At 36.6% G+C, this 24,106-nt stretch overlaps 1 protein-coding gene across 1 annotated transcript in view; it reads right to left on the bottom strand.

The window, feature by feature from the left end:
• Positions 1-7,806: 7,806 nt before the first annotated feature.
• The window catches only part of CFH (complement factor H), a 123,700-nt gene continuing 107,400 nt past the window's right edge, over positions 7,807-24,106 (bottom strand). Inside the window, exons 20-23 of the mRNA XM_036754491.1 lie at positions 15,077-15,253; positions 12,247-12,429; positions 9,210-9,416; positions 7,807-8,077 (exon numbers count right to left, since the gene is read on the bottom strand). Coding sequence (XP_036610386.1) covers positions 9,220-9,416; positions 12,247-12,429; positions 15,077-15,253 — 557 coding nt within the window. The 3' untranslated portion in view covers positions 7,807-8,077; positions 9,210-9,219. The remainder of the gene's footprint in view (positions 8,078-9,209; positions 9,417-12,246; positions 12,430-15,076; positions 15,254-24,106) is intronic.

Raw genomic sequence — 24,106 nt, 5'->3', positions numbered from 1 at the left:
ACAGTTTGTCTTTCACAACATGAATATTGTGGAAGGGTTTTGCACAATGATACACATGTGGCCTGTGTTGAATTGCTTGCCTTTTTAGGGAGTGTGGGTGGGGAGAGAATTTGGAACTCAAAGTTTTAAAAGCAGATGTTCAGAAAAAAAGATTTTGCATGCAACTAGGAAATAAGATATACAGGAAATGGGATATAGAAATCTATCTTGCCCTACAAGAAAGGAAAGGAAAAGGGGATGGTGGGGAGTGGGGTGACAGAAGGTAGAACTGACTGAGGAATGGGGCAATCAGAATATGTGCCATCTTGGTGTGGGGGTGAGGGTAGAAATGGGGAGAAAATTTGTAATTCAAACTCATGAAAATTAATGCTGAAAACTAAAAATATTAATGAAATAAAGAAGGAAATCAATAAATGAATGAATGAATGAATGAATGAATGAATTTTTAAAAAATCAGGAGTTGATTTCTCCAGGGCTCTAGGGTGGTGTGATTGTGGAGACCTATAGGTAAAGGTTGAATCAAGTAGTATGGTGCTCTGACCACGAGTAGGATCTAATTGTTCTTGGCACAGGCTGGGGATGTGGAATGGGGATGGGGAAATATGGGGGTAGAGTAAAGCCACCAAACTAGGTAGTTTAGGAGTCATTCTACAGTTTTATCTCTTCTTCCCCAGTCATCAAAGGACGTTTTGCTTGCACCAAATACATAGAGTTTCATAGTTTTCTTAATTTATACTACCCTTTTATTATTAAATAGCAATACAGCTAAGCTTATTTGGTAATTTTTATGTATATAATTTCAATGCATAAAATAGTATCACTTTTGAATCTATGGCACATTAAAAATATTCATTTTATGTTTCTTGTGGCTATTAACTCAATTTTAGGTTTCCATTACAGTTGTTTAACTGTTTCCATTTGGTTGAACCTTAAGGTTATTTCTGACTCTTCACAATTATACACAAGATTTCTAAGAAAATCTTAGAACATTTTTGTATGTTTTATGACACTTAGAGGATATATGAGCACCAAAGGAATTATTGAGCCAAAAGTTATGGTGTATTTAGACTTTTACTGTGTGCTGCCAAATTGCCTTCCTTAAAGTTTCTAAAAGCCTGAATTTCACAAGAATTAACTAAGTATACCTTTTTCTCCAGAGCCTGCCACCATTGACTTTTATCACTTTCAATAATTTTTGCCAGCTTGCTGGTTTCTAATCTAGCTTGCATTGAATACTGGCAGAACATTCTTTCTCCTACTAGGTCCAGTACTGTCATTTCTCTGCTCAAAAATCATAAGAGTCTCCAGATTTACTTCCAAGTAGTTCTCCAATTGTGTCTAGCATTCAAGTGGCATGGCAGTCCTCTCCATTTTATCTCAAATCACTCTCATCTGTGTACAGCCAGGTGGTGCTGTAGACCTGAGTGGAAATATAGCCTCAGTTACATATATATAGCCTTTGTTGCCTCAGTTTCCTGAACTTTAGAATGAGGATAATAATAACACCTACTTCATATGGTTGTAGTGAGGATGAAATGAAATAACATTTGGAAAATGCTTCGCACGGAGTAGGTGTTTAATAAATCCTTGTTTGCTTCCTCCTTTCTGTGCCAAACTGTATTGCAGTCTCTTCCCTAAATTCATCCTGCACTTTTGAAATTACTTGCCTTTGATCATGTAGAATGTATAGTCTTGAAATGCCATCCTTCCCTATAATAATATATTGAATTCTTGTCCATCTTTTAAGCCAAATAATCAATTGAACAATAAACATTTAGGAAACATTTACAATGAGCACTGTGTTAAGGTCTAGATTTAATTCCAATGATATTTCCTTGCAGAAATCAAAAGTTGAGAGAGAGAGAGAGAGAGGGAGAGAGAGAGAGAGAGAGACTTTGTAGATGATTTAGTCCAGTTGCTTGACAGGGTTTCCTCCAACAAGGAAAGGAAGTCCCTTGAAATGCTGTTTATTTTATTTTAATTAAGATTTTTTTATTTTTAGTTTATAACACTCAGTTTCACTTGATTTTGAGTTTCAGATTTTCTCCCCTCTCCTCCGCCCTCCCTCCTTGAGACGGCATTGAATCCGATATATATTCTACATATATCTTCACATTAAAATTATTTACACAACAGTCAAGTTGTAAAGAAAAATTATGACCAATAGAATGAATCATGAGAAAGAAGAAACAAAACCTAAAACACCAAAACAATAACAAAAGAGGAGAAAAAAAACAAAAGAAGAAAAAAAAGGGGAGCAAATACTTGGCCTCAATCTGCATTCAGACTCCATAGTTCTTTCTCTGGATGTAGGTAAGTCTCTCCATCATGAGTCTTTTGGAGTTGTCTTTAAACCTTGTATTACTGAGAAAAACCAAGTCTATCAAGGTTAGTCATCACAGAATCAATATATCTGTGGTTATGTATATTGTTCTCCTTGTTCTGCTCCACTCACTTAGCATTATATCATGTAAGTTTTCCCAGCTTATTAGGAAGTCCACATGTTCCCCGTTTCTTATACCACAATAGTATTCCATTACATTCATATACCAAAACTTGTTCAGCCATTCCCCAATTGATGGGCATTCCCTTGATTTCCAGTTCTTTGCTACCACAAAAAGAGCCACTACAAATGGCTATAAATATTTTTGTACATATGGGTCCCTTTCCCATTTGTGTGATCTCTTTGGGATATAGCCCTAGAAGTGGTAATGCTGGAAGAAAGGGTATGCACATATTTGTAGCCCTTTGGGGATAGTTTTAAATTGCTCCAAAATGGCTGGATCAGTTCACAGCTCCACCAGCAATGTACCACATCCTCTCCAGCATTTATCATTTTCCTGTTTTGTCATTTTAGCCAATCTGACAGGAGAGATGTGGTTATCTAAGAGTTGTTTATTTGCATTTCTCTAATCAGCAGTGGTTTAATGCATTTTTCATATGCCCATAGATACCTTTAATTTCTTCCTCTGAAAACTGCTTGTTCATATCCTTTGACCATTTCTCAATTGGGGAATGACTTGTATTCCTATAAATTTGGCTCAGTTCCCTGTTTATTTTAGACATGAGGCCTTTATCAGAGACACTAGTTGTAAAGATTTCTCCCAGTTTTCTGCTTCCCTCCTAATCTTTGTTGCATTGGCTTTGTTTATACAAAACTTTTCAATTTAATATAATCAAAATTATCCATTTTGCACTTTGTAATGCTATCTCTTGTATCATACATTTCCCATAAATCTGATCGGTAAGCTGTTCCTTGTTCACCCAAAATGTTTATAGTATAAGCCTTTATTCCTAAATCATGAACCCATTTTGACTTTATTTTGGTATATGGTATAAGATATTGGTCTATGTACAGTTTCTGCCCTACCATTTTCCAATTTTCCCAGCAGTTTTTGTGAAATAGTGAATTCTTAGCCCAAAAGCTGGATTCTTTGGCTTTGTCAAAGAGTAGATTGCTAGTCATTGAATACTGCATCTTGTATACCTAACCAGTTCCATTGATCCATAACTCTGTTTCTTAGCCAGTACCAAGTAGTTTTGATAATTGCTGCTTTATAGTACAGTTTAGTATCTGGTATGGCTATATATATATATTCCCTCCAACTACCCTAATAATGAGAAAGGTTTCATGACCTGCAAATATCATCCTTCCATGTAGGAACATAAACAGTTCAACGTTAATAAGTCGCTTATGATTTCTCTTTATCGTTTACCTTTTCATGCTTCTCTTGAGTCTTGTATTTGAAAATCAATTTTTCTGTTTAACTCTGTTTATTTTCCTCAAGAATGCATTAAATTCCTCTATGTCACTGAATGTCAATTTTTCCCCCTCATTGATTGCACTGAGTTTTGCTGGGTAGTTAATTCATGGTTTTAATCCTAGCTCCTTTGACTTCTGGAATATCATACTCCAAGCCCTCTAATACAGAAGCTGCTAAATCTTTTGTTATATTGATTGTGTTTCCACAATACTTGAATCATTTTTTTCTGGTTGCTTTCAATATTTTCTCCTTGGTGTGGGAGTTCCGGAATTTGGCTATAATATTGCTGGTGGTTTTCCTTTCAGGATCTTTTTCAAGAGGCTATTTGTGGATTCTTTCAATTTCTATTGTACCCTCTGGTTCTACAATGGCAGGGCAGTTTTTCTTGATGGTTTCTTGAAAGATGATGTCAAAGGCTCTTTTTTGATCATGGCTTTCAGGTAGTCCAATAATTTTTAAATTATCTGTCCTGAATCTATTTTCCAGGTCAGTGGTTTATCAAGTGAGATATTTCATGCTGTCTTCTATTTTTTCATTCTTTCTGTTTGCTTTATAATTTCCTGATTTCTCATAAAGCCATTGTCCTCCATGCATTCCGTTTTACTTTTTAATGAATTATTTCCTTCATTTGAACCTCCTTTTCCATTTGACCAGTTATGCTTTTTAAGACATTCTTCTCCACATTGGCTTTTTCACCTCGTTTTACCATTTGACCTAGTCTATTTTTTTAAAGTGTTATTTTCTTCAGTATTTTTGGGTCTCCTTTAGCTAGCTGTTGACTCATTTTTTCATGATTTTCTAGCATTACTCTCATTTCTCTTCCCAATTTTTACTCTACTTCTCTTACTTGATTTTCAAAATCCATTTTGATCTATTCCATGGCCTGAGACCAATTCATATTTTTTGCAGACTTTGGATGTAGGAATAGTCTTGAGGCTTTTTCCTGCTGTTTGTTCACTTCCCCAGCCAATTATTTTACTTTTTAACTCTTTGTTAAGGTAGGGATCTGCTTCCAATGTGGAGTGTATACTGTCTGAAGATTCAGGGGTTTGTGCAGCTATTCTGAGAAATACTTCTAGGTACCTGTAAGTTTTCAGTTCTTCCAAGGTGGCATGATCTAAGGAGAGATGTTTACTTTTCTCCTGGTCTGTGAGTGACACAAGCACTCTTTTCTGCCCTAGAACTGTGAGGAGGGTTTCCTCTCCAATGTTACCACAAGCTCTGCTATGCCAGTTCTCCTCCTTGCCCCAGGACTGCCAGCCAGGACTGTGACACATGCAAACATGGATGCAAACATGGGCAAAGCAACAGAATCCTAGCTCAGTGCCAACAAAGGGACCCCATGTAATCATTTTCTGATCAGTTGTTTGATGCCCTTATCATCTGCATGTTGAGAGCTCCGGGAACTGCCACTGCTGCCACCCTGGGGCTGTGCTAAGGCTAGGGCTGGACCTTGCTCCTCTCTCACTCAGGTCCAACTGACCTTTCCTACTTATCTAAGGTTTTTGTTGGCATTTGTGGGCTGAGAAGTCTGGAACCTACCACAGCTGTCTGTGACTCCTTCCCCTGAGACCTGCTCCTGGTTCAATGGGGTCTGGTCTGTGCTTACACAGCCTGCATTCCTCTCCCACCCTGGGTGCAACAGACCTTTCCTGAAGTCCTTCCACGTTGTCTTGGACTGGAAATGTGTTTCATTTTGTCTTATCATGAGTTTTTCTGCTTCAGAATTTCTTCAGAAGCATTTTTACAGGAATTTGAATGTGTTTGGGGGAGAACTCAAGAAAGTCCCTGTTTTCCCTCTGCTCTCTTGGCCATGCTCTCCATGAATTTTACTTTTTAGTTTTTGAGATGAACACTTTGGTTTTCCTCTCTCGTAAAACCCCTCGAAATAGTTAGAAAAAGCATTCCTCATCTTACTTATCATATTACTTATTATTTAAGAACTTTTTCAAAAAAATATTCATCAACTTTAAAAATTTTTGGTTTTCAGAATTTCTACTTTATCAGTTATTTAGGGATTTAAACCTTTTTTAACGTGAAGGCCTAATGTTATGATTTGTTATTTCTCCTTTTTTTGGATTAAACTCTTTCAAACTGTATAATTTCGCTTAGGACAGTGTTAGCTGTATCCTATAAGTTTCCTTTGTTATTACATTATTGCCATTTTAAAATGAAATATTGGATTATTTCTATGATTTGTTCTTTAACTTGTCAGTCCTTTGGAATTAAGTTCCTAGTGTATATGACAACACATATTCAATTTTTGTAATGGTGTCATTCAAAGATAAAAGCTATAATAAATACTTTCTGTTCTTATTCAGTAATTACTTTCCACATTTCCATATTTCTGTCAGATTTGTCTAGAGCTCCACTCTGTATCTGCTCCTCTGCCAGGTTTCAACTTCATTTAACAAAATTCTCTTCCCAGATTAATTTCATCCTACCTAATCTTCTTACCATTCTGCAATTTCAATCATTGATTGACACAGCCACCCTCAGCCACCTCTACCCTTTGATTGGAGTGTTGGTGGGTGAAGTAAAAAACTCCTCCCAATGTCTTCTTTAGGAAGGCAGAAACGAACATTTTTCTCATTCAACTCTGTATCTTCTCTTCTGCTTGCTTTCAGCTCTTCTGGAAGATGTCCCTATGCTGGGAAGCCTCATGTTTCCACCCCATATCCACTCCACCCCCTCTTTCCGTCCTCATTTTCTGTGTTGCCTCCTCCATTAGATTATGAGCTCTCTGAGAGAAGGAACTGGCTTTTTTATTACTTGTATTCCCAGTGCCTAACACAGTGCCTGCACATTGTAGGTGCTAAATAAAAATTTGTTAGGTTGGACTAGATTAGATCTGAAAGGGTCAATCTCTCAATAATATAGTTTTTCTGTTTATTTCTTCCTCCAATTTGATTAACTTTTCCTTTAGTATTTAGAAGCTATGCTCTTTGGTGCATACGTATTAAGTACAGGTATTGATTTGTCATCTATGGCAACTTTAACATAATGAAGTGTTTTGATTGTCTCTTTTTATCATGTTTATATTTGCTTTAACCCTATTTGAAATCATGATTACTACCCTAGCTTTTAAAAAAAATTACTTGAAGTAAAAGGGATTGTACTACAGACATTATAATTTTGTGTGAATTTTTGTACTTCATGTGGAAATATTAGCTAAGATTATTTCTTGTAAGCAGCATAGTGTTCCATTTTTTATCTACTTTTATACCATCTTCCATTTTGTGGTTGAATTTTTTTATTATTTGTTTTCCTCAATGTTGTCATTTTCTATTTTTCCCCTTTTTTTCTCAATCTTCTCTTGACTAATAAGGAGCTAGAGAAAAAGAGAGGGAATTTGCATAATGTTTGTGATCTTCAAGTGAAGCAGCATGTTTCCTTTCTGTTGCCCCTTCTGTTTCCCTCTTGCCCTGCTTGAAATCCAGGTTACAGGAGATCAGGGGATCTAGTCCTATTTCCAGGGTGCAGAAGAGTCCTGTGGTCACTTGCAGGGGCACAGGGTCCTCACCCTCAGTTACAAAGCAGAATGCCATATCTCAGGAGACAATGGGAGTGCTAGGAGTTCTGCATGAGAGGACAAAGATCTCTCTGCCTTGGTAAAGACCAGAGCACAGTGCAGGAGAGCAGTGACCATACCTCTCCTTGGACCATACTACCTTAGAAGCACAAAAAATGTACAAACCCCTTGAACTAGCTCTAATAAGATCAGCAAAAATATGTGAGGCTTGGGATAGGGTCCTCCCCTTCCTGAGAGTACAGCTCAACTTTAACATAAAGTTAAAAGTTAACAAATAGGGTGGGGAAGCGGTAGGAAGCAGGGAGAGAGTTCAGAATTCAAAAAAAAAATAAAAATTATTTTAGAAATTTAAAAAATGCAAAAATAAGAAATTGTTCCACAACTTTGAGCTAAAGGACCATGTAGATACATCACTGTGCCCTTGGCAAGTTAATACAGAATAGACACCCCAGCACTTAGTCCCTGAGCATATGGAGAAGTGATGACCCAAGGTAGTTAAATAACTCAGTGTTTCCTTATAGTAAAGGTTTTATTGGTACAAAATGACTTTTTATTAACTATTTCATGCTTTAGCTTTTGCAGGTTAAAGTTGAACATTTTTAAGTCAAAATGAATGATGGACCAAGCTGTGAAAATACAACCAAATCAAAACATTTATCTCAAAGTAGAAAGTGATCAAATCGTGCAGATTGAGGCTGAACATTTGTTACAGTTGCCATTTCCAATCAGTGACAAGATATATCTGATGCTTTTCTCCTTCATTGTCTCTGCAGCTAAATTCCTAAGGAAATAACATAAGCAAAAGTAATAATTAGTAAGTGAATGAAAATATTCAGCCTGAACAACCAAAGAATTTGCTTAGAGCAATGATGCTATGAAAATCCTCTGATGTTGCATTTTTTCAAAACAACATGCCTGGGTTTTGGAGGGGCAGAAGACAGAATTGTTAGTTAGAGATGGATTTGTTTAGCTTAATGAGAAACCCTGAACTATAGGGGAAGTTTCTATAAGAACAGGTTCTCAAATGATACTATAAAGTTCAACAGAAAACAGATTCCCTTTTGTTCCTTTGTATTCCTACCTGGTCTATACCATTGTTTCTCTAAATGGGTCTCAACATACTGATATAGAGCTAAGGAACTTCTGATAGCAGCCCAGAGAAAATTGTTGTCAATTTCCTTGTTCTCTTCTGTCTGTAAATTACTTCCTCTCCTTTCCTCCCCATGCCCCCTTACAAGAACTCAATTCCTTACAGACATTTTGAGAGTTTAATAAACACAACCAAAAATCTGTACACGTGGTGGTTCATCTGTCCCTGTAAGATTTTTAAACTATTTTAAAATTCTCATTATATAATAACCCCATTAGGAACTGCATACAGAAAACATTTTGTTGCATATGAAAAGGTCCTTAGAAGAGTGTAATGAATGCTAGTTTGAAGTGATATCTTTAGGTAATATAGATGGAAGGAGCCATAGTCTCTTCAAGACCCAAGTTAAACCAATTTAACTGTTTTTGACAAAGTAAAAAGAGATTTTTAATCAATTGCTAATAAAAAATTTCTATATATCTATATATGTACATAGATATAGGCATATAAGGTATCAAAGTATGTTATAAAACCCAAGCCATGTCTTCTGACAATGAGGATTTGTTAAGGCTAATTTTTTTTTTTGTGGTGTTGGTGGTGGTAGAGAGGGAAGGTTGTCAATCTCTTCTCCTAGAGATTTGGGAAAACAGCTCAAGCAATAATCTTTTTTGGATAGTTCTGCTGTGGTATTCTTTGAAGTGAATTGGGTGGGTTTCTCATCTTTACATCCTGATGATAACTTTAAAATATTACAGTAATAAGAATATCACAAAATGGGAACACAAATCACATCAGAGAAGCCCAGGATTAGCGTAGAACTCACCAAAGTTCTCTTATATACATCTGGGATAATTGATATTTCCTTTTGAGCACCTTGCTCTAAATGGAGGTGATCTTGGTGCTTTACGAAATCCTCGAATACATACAAATTCTGTCATTTCTCCTGTTTTTGAATAAATTTTTTCAGCATCTAGCCATCTCAGTTCTATGTTATTTTTCATCATCATTTCTTTTGATATTGTACATGCCTCTGAAAGATGAAAAGAATATATATTACAATTAATAAGTGTGTACAAATTTACATTTTACAAAATCATTGGAAATATAAAAGACATTTCTGCAGTGATAATGGCAGTCATTTTCTCCTTCTCTTCTATTCACAATGCTGAATAATATATTAAAATCTGAATAGTAACACTTGATCAGACCTTCAACCAGTCTGGGTGGTGGCTTTTTCTCTACATCTAAACATCTAAAACATGTCCTTCCTTCCCACAGCAGTCCAGGGACTACCATCCCTGTTTTTCAGTCCATACCCAAATTCGGGTTGGAGAAAATGCCAGGGCCTGAGAGAGGGAAAGGGAACATGGTTGTAGATAATTTTGTTTTTCTTTAGTGGTTTGAGTCTTGAACAACTACACTTCATAACCTCATCTGGGGTTTTCTTGGCAAAGATACTGGAACTGTTTGCTATTTTCTTCTCCAGTACATTTTACAGATGAGGAAGCTGAAGCAAACAAGGTTAAGTGACTTGGCCATGATTACCCAAATAGTAAGTATCTGAGGCTGGATTTGAATTTGGGTCTTTCTGACTCTGGGCCTAGAGTTCTATCTACTATACCACCTCACTGTCCATGTTGTAGGTAAGGTACTTAATAAATGTTCATTAATTGCTGGATTGAGAAGTATGAAAAGGAAGAAAAGTTAACAACCCAATGTTTCTTCTTGTTTCAGACTGTCTTTCTTAGAACTTATCTACTATCATCCTGAACACAGATCCCACCAAACTGAATGTGCCCCAGCTGCTAGAATTCTTTATTTTCTTTTGTAGAATCTACTTGAAGATCATTCTCTATGATTTTGATATTTCTATTTTCACATACATTGCTCATTCCATACACTCTAACATTTGGTCAGATAGCTTTGAACCAAGTAATTTTGTTTACCTAAATACATTGTGGTACCATTCTGACATCTTTATTCGTAAATCCACTTTGCTCCTTTTGAGTGGCTAGATACTGATGGGATTACCAGGATGTGGTTATACTATGGTTGTTTCTTTTTTAGAAATATAAGACTGTTTGTATCTTGATGCCTTACTGGAATGGATATAGCCTTTTTCTGAGGATCAGGAAGGGATCTTGTTAACTCTGGGGCAACTGCAGGTGGCCAAATCCTCCCTGTAAGCAATTGAGTATTGCCTGGTGGATACTGCTAGAACCTATGTTGTTAACATGTAGTAGGATTCTGCTTATTATGCTTCTACTTCTGCCTACTATTTCAAATGTTTATGCCTTAGTCTATTAGGGAAAAGCTGCCTATGGTGATAAGGCAAGGGAAAATGAAAGGAATCAGTAAGGAGAAAGAAGATGAAAAGCTACTGGGATCACATACTTAGAAAACTGAAGAGATTCAAAAAGTAATCAAGAAAAAATAGTTATTCAATAATATCCAGAAATAAGAAAAAAGCCTATAAAATCACCAGCATTTTTAGATGACTAATGAAACACGACAAAATTGAGAAAAAGAGAAGTAACAGTGATTAAAACTTGAAAATATTTCATGAACTCAGCATTACATTTCCAAGATACTCAAAAAACCTGTATGCGCAATTATCATCAAGAATCACAAAATAATTATGCATGTGAGTATAAAAATAAAGACAGTAAAAGTATCAGAAAGTGATATCAAAATTTAATATAATACCAATCAAAATATTACTGGGATACTAGACAAAGTGGCCAAAAAAAGTCTCTATAAGAACAAGCGAAGTAGACTGTCAACTGAGATTATGAATGAAAGAAAAGAAGAATTGTATTGAAAGATATTGTTGTACAGTAAATAAGTAAGTTCCTAAAATCATTTAATTCTGGATAAAAACAGAAAACTCATAAGTGGGACAGAATAGCTCATCTGCAATTAGAGATATATGACCATTTCATGGTTTTTTTGGAAAAGTTATATAATGTCATGATGAAAAATTGTATCAGAAACTTAAACCACATGCTATACTCTTTATCAGGTGTATAAATATCACCTGTGTGTTTCGTGTTGTATAAACTTTTTATCACTTTTACTTGAGGTTAGGTCCCTTCATAACCTCCCATAAATATAGCAGCATTTCACTATATAATTTCCATGCTGATTCCCAAATAATCAATGGAAAAAGAGAATTCAGAGGTAATAAAGTCTTAGCTGGAATAAACCTCAGAGAATATCTATTCTCAGCCAAATATGTGCCATAATTTTCTTCCTAAGTGCTTTCAGGATGGGTCATCTGGTTTCCTGGGGAAGTGACTGTTCCAAAGTCTGTCTTTTGGAACAAGAAAATCAATTTTGAAAACAAAATATAAATCAGTCAACTTTGTGATTCCCAAAGTGCATTAAAATTGTACTAACCATCATACACATTGTGCTATGTAAACGTTAAAATGGATAGAAAATGGTGTAAAGAGGAGTTAATTTGTTATCTACTTTCTAACATGGAAAAAAGGAAGAGTTCTCCTTGAGTATAAGGGGAAGGAAACACACGATTTCTTTTTCTCTTAAATTACTACTCCCAGCAACCTGGACATGATCAAATTGGAGTGAAAAGCCTGAGCTATACATCTAGTCATGTAATAACAAAGAAATTCTTAGATAGGGGCATGGGAGGGCTTCATATGTTGGAGATATTGGTCATGGCAACAAGCATGGGTATCAGTCAAGCCTTTCTGTGAGGCTTACTATTGAAGCCTATTTTAATATTGATAATTACTCCCCTATACCACTATTCTGTGACATTTTAACTATGAACACCAAGAGATCATATGCTTCATTAATGACATTTTCCTTATGTACTGAGTCTATTTAGAACATACCTAGGCATGTTGGTTCCCTTGTCCATAATCCATTTCTGCATGTCACAGTTGGGGAACCCTGTAGTACATAATATTTTTGACATCTGTACTCCACTCGTGATCCTGGAGCATATTCATGTAACGCGAAGGAGGTGATATCTCCATTATTAATAGGTGGTGGTGGTCCACATTTTCCTACTTCCTCTGAGAATAGGAGAAAGAACTTTATTTGGTGAAAAATATAATACAGATAGGAGATTGAATTATTTGATAACTGTGCCTTCTCCTTCAGCTTTTCAAGGTACTGAACCCTCCTATGCATTTCTTCAAATTCTAACTTGCGTCAGTGATTTCTGCATATAGCTCACCCTCCAACCATACACAGATTACCTGCCCTCCACTTCCATAAGTCCCACAACCTTAATTCCACTATACTACTTCACCCTCATCTTTTGTGAAGGGCTTATGGAGTCAGTTAATCAATCATTCAATAAGTATTAATTAAATACCTACTATGTGCAAGGCACTGTGCTGTGTGCAATGCTGGGTAAAAGAATCAATAGGACAATCAGCCAGAGGAAAGAATCCAGGCGGATGAGAAATTTGCTTGGTAATGAGGACTAATGGGGCAGCTAGGTGGCACCATGGATAGCGTCAGGCCTGGAGTCAGGAAGACCTGAGTCTAAATGTGGCCTCAAATACTTATTAGCTGAGTGAGCCTGAGCAGGTCATTTAACCTTATTTGTCTCAGTCTCCTCATCTGTAAAATGAGCTGGAGAAGGAAATGGCAAACCATTTCAGTGTCTTTGCCACAGAAACCCCAAAAGAGGTCATGAATTGTTGCACGAGGTAAAATAAATGATTAAACCAAATGAGGAGCAAAAAAAGCAGAAAACCTGAGAGAACTAGTGGTAAGAATCTTATTCTCCCTCATTTCTAATGTTAGCCTTCTGTCTCAGTACACATTGAGAAGTCTTACAGGGTCCTGAGATTGAGCCAACGACAAAGAATCTATGACTTTCATGGAGAATGAAGACATTACAGTGTGACTGTGCTCAGAAGTTTGTTTTTTTTTCAAAATGTAATTTTTAACATTCAAAAAAGAAAATAAGGGTAGATCCAGAATAAGCTGACTTTCCTGAATGCAAGTCAAATTCCAGGATTTGAATCAATCAAGATATTAATTACTTGCTCAGGGACTATTTATTAGAAAGGAGTGAGTGACAGCAAATCTGGTTTCAGGGCAAGAGAATAGGCCTTTCTAGTTAGTAATGCAAGTCACCCAGATCATCATAAGTTAATTGTAAGAAATTAATAACGAAAACTTGAGTAGGTCAAAGAAATTAGAATAATGATCTTTTTAAATCTAACATTTAAAGTAGATTAATGATGTATATAGACACAAAGTCTAATACTACAGCTTTTCACTGCCCACATATATTGCATGTGTGTTTGTCTTTCATTCTTGAGGAGGACCATGACATCAGAGAAATGATGATATGACTTACAGTTGACTTTGATTTGAGTGACTGAGGATTGTGCAAGGTCACCGGCCTCACTTTCTCCTCCAGAGCCATCCGAGTCTGGTGCCCTGACATTCACCAGGACAACTGGAGATGGCCCAGGATGAATTGGGAGATGCTGGCCCTTTTAGGCTAAGGTCTTTTCAGGTTCTCACTTTGAGTGAGGTAATGCCCGTTCAGTGAATAGGCCTTTTTAAGGAGTGAATCAAGGAATGGTCTCTTTAATAAAAACTCAAAAGAAAAAAGGAAAGAATCAAACTGAGAGGGGAAGACCCTCAGCGTTCCTGGCCAAAAGAGTAACAGTTACTATTACTTGTGATATAAAGGAAGGTTTAAAAAAATGGTTTGTGCTTTCAAAAAGCCCACAGTCTTATGGGGGAGGCAACACACAAACAACTACATGAAAGACATATACAAGATAAATTGTAAATAATCAGCAGAGGGAAGGTACTAGCATTACATTATACCCATCATTTATGTAGCTTTTGGGGGTTTTATAAAGCACTATCCATATCTTATTTGATCCTTAGAACAACCCTGTTATTATTATGCTATTATTCTGTCCATTTTACAGGTAAGGAAACAGAAATAGTGAGATAAAGTGTCTTTCCCAGGGTCACACAGATAGCAACTGTGTGAAGCAGGATTTGAACTTGTGTCTTCCTGATTCCAGGAACTGCATTTTATCCATTGTGACAGGTGATAAATTCAGGAATTAGAAACAGAGTGAGGAGACTGAGATGAAGAATAAAAAGCTGGAGCAGCTCCTCATAAGGCAAGTACCCAGACCCAGATATTTACTCCTTCATTCCTCTTGGAGCTCAATTCCTGATTCTCTAGCCTTTTTTCATTATGCCCCTTGGGTCCCTTGCCCCTTTTATTTCAATCTCTACTTTTCCTCTTCCTTTCACATGCTTGTCTTCCCAGATTGGAATTTAGTCTCCTTGAAGGCAGGGGTTGTCTTTCTTTTTGATTGGCTTTGTATTGCCAGTGCTTTGCCCAGTTCTGGGCACAAAGTAACCATTCCTACTGCCTTTTCATTGCTATCCTATTACTAAACTCCCTAAAATAGTGACAATTAACTGATTCTTTGTGTTCTCCTCCCAAATAATCACTCAGTACTTATGGTTTGGAGGTTATTTAGTTACATATGCCTCAACTGTGGCTCCATTCTCCCAAAATTATTTAGTTTTCATTTATAACTGCTCTGTTTTTAAATCAATTTTTACAAGGAACCCATATACTACTTGAAACTGTTACAAATCATGTTCTTTGTTATCTCCCTGATACTTCTCTTCATTTTTAAAAAGTAAAATCTGTTATTATACCTTTGCATTGAGGAAGTTCTGTCCAGGTCTTATTTATACAAACTATATCTGGATTTCCATAAATTTTAAGCTGTCGAATACACTTGTAACTCACTGTTTCACCAGCCTCATATCGTGCCTTTATATTGCTTATAATTTCACCATTTTCAATTTGAGGTGGATACCCACAAGAGTAATCTAGAAAGAATCAAAGAAGAATATCTCTAATCAGTTTTGACATTGGTTGTTAGTCATGAAGTTCTTTTTTTTGAGATTTTTCAGTTATAATTTACAACACTCAGTTCTACATAATTTTGAGTTCTAAATTTTCTTTCCCCTCCTCCCCCTCTCCCTGTCCAAGACAGCATGGAATCCGGTATATCTTCTACATCTAACTTCACATTGAACTTATTTTCAAAATAGTCAAGTTGTAAAGAAGAATTATGACCAATGGAATGAATCATGAGAAAGACAAAAGAAATAACAAAAAAATGTAAAAAAAAAAAAAAGGTGAGCATAAAGTATGCCTGAATCTGCATTCAGATTCCATAGTTCTCTGGATGTAAATAGCATTCTCCATTGTGAGTCCTTTTGAGTTGTCTTTGCACCTTTTATTGCTGAGAAGAGCAAAGTCTATCAGGGCTAGTCATTGCAGAATCCATATATCTGTGGCTGTGTATAATGTTCTCCTGGTTCTGCTCTGCTCGTTCAGCATTATATCATGCAGGTATTTCCAGGTTATTATGAAGTCCGTATCATCCCCATTTCTTATAGCACAATAGTATTCCATTACCTTCATATGCCACAACTTGTTCAGCCATTTCCCAGTCGATGGGCATCCCCTTGATTTCCAATTCTTTGCTACCACAAAAAGAGCCACGATAAATATTTTATACATATGGGTCCTTTTCCCACTTGTGTGATCTCTTTGGGATACAACCCTAGAAGTGGTATTGCTGGGTCAAAGGGTATGAAGATTTTTATAGCCCTTTGGGCATAATTCCAAATTGCTCTCCAGAATGGCTGGATCAGTTCACAACTCCACCAGCAATGTAACACTGTTTGAATTTTCCCACATTCTCTCCAGTATTTATTGTTTTCCTGTTTTATCATTTTAGCCAATCTGACAGGAGAGATGTGGTACCTAAGAGTTATTTTGTTTTGCATTTCTCTAATCAGTAATGATTTCGAGCATTTTTTCATATGCCTATAGATATCTTTAACTTCTTCCTCTGAAAACTACCTGTTCATATCCTTTGACCATTTCTCAATTGGGGAATGACTTGTATTCCCATAAATTTGGTTCAGTTCCCTGTATATTTTAGAGATGAGGTCTTTATCAGAGACACTGGTTGTAAAGATTTTCTCCCAGTTTTCTGCTTCCCTCCTAATCTTTGTTGCATAGGTTTTTTTTTTTACAAAAATGTTTCAATTTAACATAATCACAATTATCCATTTTCCATTTTCTAATGCTATCTCTTGTTGTGTCATACATTCTTTCCTTTCCCATGAATCTGACAGGTAAACTATTCTTTGCTCTCCCAAATTGCTTATAGTATCAGACTTAATTCCTAAATCATGAACCCATTTTGACTTTTTTTGGTATATGGTGTAAGATATTGGTCTATGCCCAGTTTCTGCCCTACCATTTTCCAATTTTCCCAGAAGTTTTTGTGAAATAGTGAATTCTTAGCCCAGAAGCTGGCCTCTTTGGGTTTATCAAAGAGTAGATTGCTATAGTGGTTGATTTCTTCGCCTTGTACACCTATCTTATCCCACTGATCCACGACTCTGTTTCTTAGCCAGTACCAGGTAGTTTTTATGACTGCTGCTTTATAGTACAGTTTAATGTCTGGTATGGCTAGGCCACCTTCCCTAGCATTTCTTTTCTTTAATACCCTAGATATTCTAGACCTCTTGTTCTTCCAGATGAATTTTGTTATTATTTTATCCAGCTTTGTAGCAGAATGTAGTGTCCTTCCTCATCTCTTTTAATTAACTCTATCTTTACTTTTGCTTTGCATGAGATTAGGATTCCTACCCTTGCTTTTTAACTTTAGCTGAACTGCAATATATTTTGCTCCAGCCTTTTACCTTTACCCTGTGTGTATCTCCCTGTTTCAAATGTGTTTCTTGTAAACAGCATATTGTAAGATTATGGTTTTTAATCCATTATGCTATCTGCTTCTGTTTGATGGGAGAGTTCATCCCATTCATATGCACAGTTATGATTACTATCTGTGTCTTTTTCTCCATCCTATTTCCCCCATTTATGCTTTTATTTCTCCCTTTTCCCTTCCACTTCTCAACAAAGTTTTGCTTTTGATCGCTGCCTTCCTCAGTTTACCCTCCCTCTCCCTTCCCTTATCTTACCATTTTCCACTTGCTACTTCTTCCCTCCTTTTGACCACCCCCTCCCTTCTTTCCCTCTTTCCCCTCCTACTGCCTGTAGGACAAGTTAGATTTCTATACTTATCTGTGTATATTATTCCCTTCTTGAACCAGATCCAATGAGAGTAAAGTTCAAATACTGCTCTTCTCCCTACCTTCTTTCCCTCTGCTATAATGTGTTTTTGTGTCTCTTCATTTGATGTAATTTATGCATTTCTACTACCTCCTTACCTTTTCTCCCAGAACCCTCCCTTTTCATCTCTTAGTTATGTTTTTATCCTTATATCAGTTATTTCATACAGACTTCCACAGTTTATGTGTATCCCTTTCAATTGTCATAATAACTGTACTATTCTAAAGATTGACATATATATATATGTAACATACATAAGATGATATAATCCTATATAAAGATGTAAATAATTTGCACTTATTGATTAGGAAGGTTCGTGGGGTTTTCCCCCTGTTTACCTTTTTATGTCTCTCTTGAGTTTTGTATTGCAAGATCAAATTTTCCATTGAGTTCTGGCTTTTTCATCAGGAAGGTCTAGAATTCCCTTATTTAGCTGAATATCCATCTCCTTGCCTGAAAAATTATGCTCATTTTTGCTGGGTAGTTGATCCTTGGTTGTAGACCCAACTCCTTTGCCCTTCGGATTATCATATTTCAATTTCTCCTGTCATTTAATGTAGAAGCTGTACCAATGTGCTGACCAGAGTAAAGCCTCCAGCACTTTGTCTTCCCTCCATTATATTATTTCTTTTTATGAAGCACAATTTCTATCCTACTTTCTATGAAAAGTGGATTTGTGAAATTTTCTGTATATTTCCATATTAGTTTTATTAATATGTTCAGTATTTTCACTAATTAACCACAAAGTATTTGTTAAGTACTTATAATTATGCCAATATATCCAACTGAATCTGGGATTTAAATATAACCTTCTGCATCTGGATCTTTTTTTAAAGGAAAGGATGCTGAGCTAGGAGTCTTAGGCATCAGGAATCTAGATGCCATAGTGTTTGAACTGTTATTTCTCTCTTTTATTGAAGAAAGTATTTAGAGATTTAAATTTTTCCCTAAGTTCTGCTTAGGTTGATTTCCTTGAGTTTTGGTATGTTGTTTCATTCTTGTCATTATCTTTAATGAAATTATTGATTTTTTTCTATGATTTTTTCTTTAACTCTTTTATTCTTTAGGATGAAGTTATTTAGTTTCCATTTAATCATTTAGTGTTTGCTTCAAAGGTCCTTTATTCTATGTAATCATCAGTATATGGTCAGAAAAGGATGCATTTAATGTTTATACTTTTTACTTCATTTGTTTGTGAAGTTTTTGTGCCCTGACACATGGTCAATTTTCATGAAGGTACCACATATAGCTGATAAAAATGTATAGTCATTTCTATTCCCATTCAATTTTATGCAGAGGTTAACTTCTTTCTTATTTATTGTATGGTTATACTTATATAGGCATGAGAGGGGTAAATTGAAGTTCCTGCTATTGTAATATTGCTATCTATTTCTGCAAGTAACTATGTAGGCTTTACTATTGCCATATTACATACGTTTTATTATTGCTATTAATTCATTCAGGAAAATTAAGTTTCCTTGCATAGTTATTTAATTTTTGCTGTGACTTTTTCTGAGATGATGATTACTACCTCTTCCTTTTTTTACTTCACTAAAGCATAACAAATTGTCTTTCAGATTTTGTTTTAATTTTGTATGTATCTTTCTATTTCAAGTATATTTCTTTTATTCATCTTATTGCTGGATTTGATTTCAGAGCCATTTGTCAATGCTCTTCTCTGTTATGCATAAGTTAATTTTATTCACTAATGGTTTTGCTTGCTAATTGTGTATTTCCCTTTATCCCATTCCATTATGAATTTTCTCCCTTTTGTTTCCCAACCCTTCTTTAAGAGTTTGTTTTCTTTACTCCTTTATTTCCTGTTTTCCTGTTGGTGAAATTCATGTCAGTACTGAACTCTGTGTGTGTATACTTCCCTCCATTAGCCAGTTCAGATGAGAGTGACATTCAAGTATCACCCATTCCCTCCACCACTTTCTTTCTCTTGGGGTATAGACTTTTACTTACACCAACCATATTTGTGAAATATTTCCACCTATTTTTCCTTTCCCTTCTCTCCTGTACCACAGCATTCCTCTTTTGTATCCCTTCCATTTTTTTTAGATAATCAAAACATCACAGAATTACTCCTTGGTCCTTGGACTAATTAAGCTCCCTCTATGACCTGATGCTTGGTGATTATGAGGTTTCTTAGGGGCTACCTGTATCATCTCCCTATATAAGAATGCAAATAGTTTAATTTTGTTTAGTTCCTTATGATTGCTTGACAAATTTTCTATTTAGATCTTCACTTTTCATCAAGACTGTTTGGGAATCTTTTGTTCAATTTTTCCCATGTAGGATTATACACAGTTTTTCTGGATAAGCTATTCTTGGTTATGAGCCTAGATTTTTTTCAATATTTATTTTTAATATTTTTTTACTTTTCAGCATTGATTTCCACAAGATTTTGAGCTGCAAATTTTCTCCACATTTCCACACTCTCTCCCCGAGTCCAAGATGGCATATGTACTGATTGCCCCATTCCCGAGTCAGCCCTCCCTTCTGTCACTCCACTCCCCCCTGCCCATCTTCTCCCCCTTACTTTCTTGTAGGGCAAGATAGATTTCTATGCCCCTTTGCTTGTATATCTTATGTCCCAGTTGCATGCAAAAACAAATTTTTTGAGCACCTGCTATTAAAACTTTGAGTTCCAAATTCTCTCCCCTCTCCCTTCCCACCCACCCTCCCCAAGAAGGCAAGCAGTTCAACATAGGCCACACACGTATCATTAGGCAAAACACTTCCATGACAGTCATGTGAAAGACAAACTGTATTTTTCTCCTTCCTATCCTATCCCCCTTTATTCAATTTTCTCCCTTGACCTTGTCCCTTTTCAAAAGTGTTTGTATTTGATTACCTCCTCCCCCATCTGCCCTCCTTTCTATCATCCCTGCTTTTTTATCCCCCTCCCCCTACTTTCCTGTGGGGTAAGATATCCAATTGAGTGTGTATATCATTCCCTCCTCAAGTCAAATCTGATGAGAACAAGGTTCACTCATTCCCTTTCACCTGCCCCCTCTTCCCTTCCAAAAGAGCTGCTTTTTCTTGCCACTTTATTTTACGTATTTATTTATTTATTTATTTTTTTGTATTTTTTTTGAAAAGCTTTATTTAATTTATTTAATATATTTAGTTTCCAGCATTGGTTTTCACAAGAATTTGAATTATGAATTTTCTCCCCATTTCTACCCTCCTGCCCACTCCAAGATGGCATATATTCTGGTTGCCCCATTCCCTAGTCAGCTCTCCCATCTGTCACCGCACTCCCCTCCCATCCCCCTTTCCCTTCTTCTCTTGTAGGGCATGATAAATTTCTATGCCCAATTGCCTGTGTATCTTATTTCTTAATTGCATTCAAATTTTTTTTTTGCATTTGAATGTGTGCTTTAAAACTTTGAGTTCCAAATTCTCTCCCCTCTTCCCTCCCCACCCATCCTCCCTAAGAAGGCAAGCAATTCAACATAGGCCACATGTGTATCATTATGTAAAACTCTTCCACAATACTCATGTTGTGAAAGATTAAATATGTTTTGCTCCTTCCTAACCTATCCCCCTTTATTGAATTTTCTCCCTTGACCCTGTCCCTTTTTGAAAAGGTTTGTTTTTGATTACCTCCTCCCCCTGTCTGCCATCCCTTCTATCATCCACCCTTTTTTATCCTCTTCCTCCTTCTTTCCTGTGGGGTAAGATACCCAACTGAGTGTGTATGGTATTCCCTCCTCAGGTCAAATCCAATGAGAGCAAGATTTACTCATTCCTACTCACCTGCCCCCTCTTCCTTTCCTACAGAACTGATTTTGCTTGCCACTTTTATGTGAGATAATTTACCCCATTCTATCTCTCCCTTTCTCCCTCTCTCAATATATTCCTCTCTTATCCCTTAATTTGATTTTTTTAGATATCATCCCTTCATATTCAACTCACCCTGTGCCCTCTGTCTGTATATATATATATGTATATATATACCTACACATATACATACATAGACACACACATATGTGTATATATATATACATACACGCGCGCACACACACACACACACACACACACACACATATATATATATATATATGCATGTTCCTTTCAACTACTATGTTACTGAGGTCTCATGAATCATACACATCATATTTCCATGTAGGAATGTAAATAAAACAGGTTAACTTTAGTTAGACCCTTATGATTTTTCTTTCTTGTTTACCTTTTCAGGCTTCTCTTGATTCTTGTGTTTGAAAGTCAAATTTTCTATTCAGCTCTGGTCTTTTCACTGAGAAAGCTTGAAAGTCCTCTATTTTATTGAAAATCCGTATTTTGCCTTGGAGCATGATACTCAGTTTTGCTTGGTAGGTGATTCTTGGTTTTAATCCTAGCTCCATTGACCTCCAGAATATCGTATTCCAAGCCCTTCGATCCCTTAATGTGGAAGCTGCTAGATCCTCTATTATCCTGATTGCTTTTCCACAATACTCAAATTGTTTCTTTCTGGCTGCTTCCAGTATTTTCTCCTTGACTTGGGAGCTCTGGAATTTGGCAACAATATTTCTAGAAGTTTTCTTTATGGATCTATTTGAGGAGGCGATCTATGGATTCTTTCAATTTCTATTTTACCCTCTGGCTCTAGAATATCAGGGCAGTTCTCCTTGATAATTTCTTGAAAGATGATGTCTAGGCTCTTTTTTTGATCATGGCTTTCAGCTAGTCCAATAATTTAAAAATTCTCACTCTGGATCTATTTTGCAGGTCAGTGGTTTTTCCAATGAGATATTTCACATTGTCTTCCACTTTTTCATTCCTTTGGCTCTGTTTTATAATATCTTGATTTCTCATAAAGTCACTAGCTTCCACTTGCTGCAATCTAATCTTTAAGATAGTATTTTCTTCGGTGGTCTTTTGGACCTCCTTCTCCATTTGACTAATTCTGCCTTTCAAGGCATTCTCCTCCTCATTGGCTTTTTGGAGCTCTTTTGCCATTTGAGTTAAGTCTATTTTTTAAGGTGTTGTTTTCTTCAATATTTTTTCAGTATTTTTTTGGATCTCCTTTAGCAAGTCATTGACTTTTTTTCATGGTTTTCTTGCATCATTCTCATTTCTTGTCCCAATTTTTTCTCTACTTCTCTAACTTGCTTTTCCAAATTCTTTTTGAGGTCTTCCATGGCCTGAGACCAGTTCATGTTTTTCTTGGAGGCTTTTGATGTAGGCTCTTTGACTTTGCTGACTTCTTCTGGCTGTATGTTTTGGACTTCTTTGTCACCAAAGAAAGATTCCAAAGTCTGAGACTGAATCTGAGTGCATTTTTGCTGCCTGGCCACGTTCCCAGCCAACTTACTTGACCCTTGAGTTTTTTGTCAGGGTACGACTGCTTGTAGAGCAAAGAGTACTTTGTTCCAAGCTTGAGGGGATGCACCATTGATTTCAGAGCTATTTCTACACAGCCAGCTCTGCCACCCCAGCACTTCTCCTTCCCCAAGAACCGCCAACCCAGACCTGACGAAAATGTTAAGCGGGCTCTGTACTCCTGCTCTGATCCACCACTTAATTCCTCCCACCAGGTGGGCCTGGAGCTGGAAGTAACTGCAGTTGTAGTTGTGTAGCTGCACCCTGCCTCCCTGCTACCCCCTGGCAGTGGCTGAACTGCGCAAACTTTTCGCTCTGTACCCCACAGCTTTTCTGACTAACCTTCAGTATTGTCTTTGGTGTTTGTAGGTTGAGAAGTCTGGTACCTGCCACACCTCACTGATTCAGGGCACTAGGGCCTGTTCCACCTGGCTCCTGGTCTGGTTGGTCCTGCCGCCACCCATGCTGAGCTCTGCTCCCCTCCTCTCCATGCACGATACACCTCGCCCAGCGACCATCCTGGCTCTCCTGGGATGGATCCCTGCTTGCCTCTGCTATTTTGTGGGTTCTGCAGTTCTAGAATTTGTTCAGAGCCATTTTTTATAGGTTTTTGGAGGAACCAGGTGGGGAGCTCATACAAGTCCCTACTTTTCAGCCACCATCTTGGCTCCACCCCCCTTTCTTACCACTTTTTGTGAGATAATTTGAACCATTTTGTCTCTCCCTCTCTCTCTCTCAATATATTCCTCTCCTACCCCTTTATTTTATTTTTTAGATATCATCCCTTCATATTCAACTCACCCTGTGCCGTCTGTCTATATATGTATATATATATATATATATATATATATATATATATATATATATATACACACACACACATATATATGTATATATATATACACATATATGTATGTATATATATACACATATATGTGTATATATATGTATATATGTACGTATATATGTGTGTTGTATGTATGTACGTATATTCCCTTCAACTACCCCACTGCCAAGAAGGATCTCATGAATTACACACATCTTTCCATGTAGGAATGTAAACAAAACAGTTCAACTTTAGTAAGTCCCTTACGATTTCTCTTTCTTGTTCATCGTTTCATGCTTCTCTTGATTCTTGTGTTTGAAAGTCAAATTTTCTATTCAGCTCTGGTCTTTTCACTAAGAAAGCTTGA

Source organism: Trichosurus vulpecula, chromosome 4 (genome assembly GCF_011100635.1).
Source record: "Trichosurus vulpecula isolate mTriVul1 chromosome 4, mTriVul1.pri, whole genome shotgun sequence".
NCBI classification, from domain to species: Eukaryota; Metazoa; Chordata; class Mammalia; order Diprotodontia; family Phalangeridae; genus Trichosurus; species Trichosurus vulpecula.
The sequence above is the reverse complement of the archived record's forward strand: the minus strand, read 5'-3'. Positions and strand labels throughout refer to the sequence as shown.